This window comes from Mus pahari, chromosome 10 (genome assembly GCF_900095145.1).
Source record: "Mus pahari chromosome 10, PAHARI_EIJ_v1.1, whole genome shotgun sequence".
NCBI classification, from domain to species: Eukaryota; Metazoa; Chordata; class Mammalia; order Rodentia; family Muridae; genus Mus; species Mus pahari.
Window position 1 is genome coordinate 59,091,259 of NC_034599.1, and position 2,116 is coordinate 59,093,374.

A 2,116-nucleotide genomic window follows, 5' to 3' on the forward strand; every position below is an offset into this window, starting at 1 on the left:
GTGTGCCACCACGCCCGGCCCTCCTACATTTCTAACCTCAGTGTATTGGCACGTGCCTTTAATCCCAGCACTTTGGAGGCAGAGGCGGGTAGATATCTGTAAATTCAAGGCCAACTTGGTGTACTTATCCAGTTGTAGGACAGCCAGTGTTACAAAGTAAGACCTCTTCGTGGGGAAACAAAAAGGTGGGGAGGTAAAGCTCCCCCCCGCCCTTCTAGAGCAGTTCAGGTATTATAAGCAAATTTTTCTCATGATGCCAAACTATATGGCATCTAGTGGAATTCACTCACTATGGTAACCCAGCAGAATACTCAGTGAAGTAAATGTCTGACTTTTCTTTCCTAGGTTGAAGAATTAGCCCTTCAATCAATGATAAATACTCGAGGAAGGAGTGAGACACTGTCTTCTCAGCCTGCACCTGAACAGTTATGTGATGTAAGTTTAATCAAGTGAAGACTTCAGATAGAGTGTAGAATCCCATTGTGCCCTAGCTCTTTGGGCAGGCAAATGCTGTATGGCACATTATTACCAAGTCCAAAGGAAACTGGGAAGGACCATTCAGGTATTTGGGGTCATGGGCGAATTTATTGTACATTGAACCTAGGACTTCATACAAGGTAAGCAAGTATGTTACTGGTGAGCTGCATCTCCAGCCCCTCATAATTTGTAGTTTAGTAATTAGCTAATCTGCATTAATCACCCAAACAATAGCTTGTCTTTTATACTTTGTCCAATTTAGGCAGCCTCTACTCTTCTAGTGTTCACCAACATGCCCAGCCTACCCAGATCTGACTACTCCATCCTTTCTAGTTACTCAGATGAACCCCAAGAAACTAGCAGTGGTTGTTGTGGTAGAGGTGGGGTTTGTTTTGAAGCAGTGTCTTTTGTACCCAGGCTAGCCGCCTTATGTTCTTCTCTCCTCCTGGGATTACAGGCATGTGCGCTCGTATCCTGTTTAGAAACGCTGCTCTATTTAGGTAGGACTATGTCATGGTTGCTGCTCTGTGAGTGTGGCTTCAAGTACAAAGCTAAGGATGAGGTGCAGGTATTACCCTACTCATGCTTACCAACTGCCTTCAACAAAGCCAGTACATTTTTCCTGAATATACTGTGCTTTGAGAATTCTTTATAAGCTATGTAGCTTACACAATTACTTTGTTGATGGTTTCTTTTTTCTTTTTTTTTTTTTAAAGCTTTATTTATTTATTATATGTAATTACACACATAGCTGTCTTCAGACACTCCAGAAGAGGGTGTCAGGTCTTGTTACAGATGGTTATGAGCCACCATGTGGTTGCTGGGATTTGAACTCAGGACCTTTGGAAGAGCAGTTGGGTGCTCTTACCCACTGAGCCATCTCACCAGCCCTTGTTGATGGTTTCTAAAAGAACATGGTAGATCAGTTAACATCTTCGTAAATGTGAAGCACTGATTCTCACCTCTTTTCAGTGATGGGAGAAACAAATTGTTCTTTCAGTCATAAAAATATGAACCTAAAATTGAACTTTAAAGGTAATGTAAGTACACTGTAGCTGCCTTGAGACACCAGAAGAGCAAAGCAGATCCCATTACAGATGGTTGTGAGCCATCATGTGGTTGCTGGGATTTGAACTCAGGACCTCTGGAAGAGCAGTCAGTGCTCTTAACCACTGAGCCATCTCTCCAGCCCCTAAAGATATTTTTATAGGTGTATGTGAATGCATGTTAGTCTCCATTGGACATCAGATACCCTAGAGTTGGGGCTTATAGCTATCCAGCATGGGTATTAGGACTCAAACTTGGATCATTTTGGAAAAGAAGCAAGCATTCTTTTGTTTTGTTTTTTCTAGACGGGGTTTCTCTGTGTAGCCCTGGCTGTCCTGAAACTCACTTTGTAGACCAAGCTGACCTCGAACTCACAGGGATTCACCTGCCTCCGCCTCCTGAGTGCTGGGATTAGAGGTGTACACCACCATCACCTTGCATGCAACAAGTCCTTTAACTGCTAATCATTTCTCCAACCCCATATATGAGATTTGGTTTTAAAAAGAATTTGCTAGCCGGGCGTGGTAGCGCTCGCCTTTAATCCCAGCACTCGGGAGGCAGAGGCAGACGGATTTCTGAGTTCGAGGCCAGC

The 2,116-nt window shown here is 43.6% G+C and overlaps 1 protein-coding gene across 1 annotated transcript in view; it reads left to right on the forward strand.

The window, feature by feature from the left end:
* Window positions 1-2,116, forward strand: part of Snapc5 (small nuclear RNA activating complex polypeptide 5) — a 4,309-nt gene that overhangs the window by 1,218 nt on the left and 975 nt on the right. Inside the window, exon 2 of the mRNA XM_021207965.1 lies at window positions 346-435. Coding sequence (XP_021063624.1) covers window positions 346-435 — 90 coding nt within the window. The remainder of the gene's footprint in view (window positions 1-345; window positions 436-2,116) is intronic.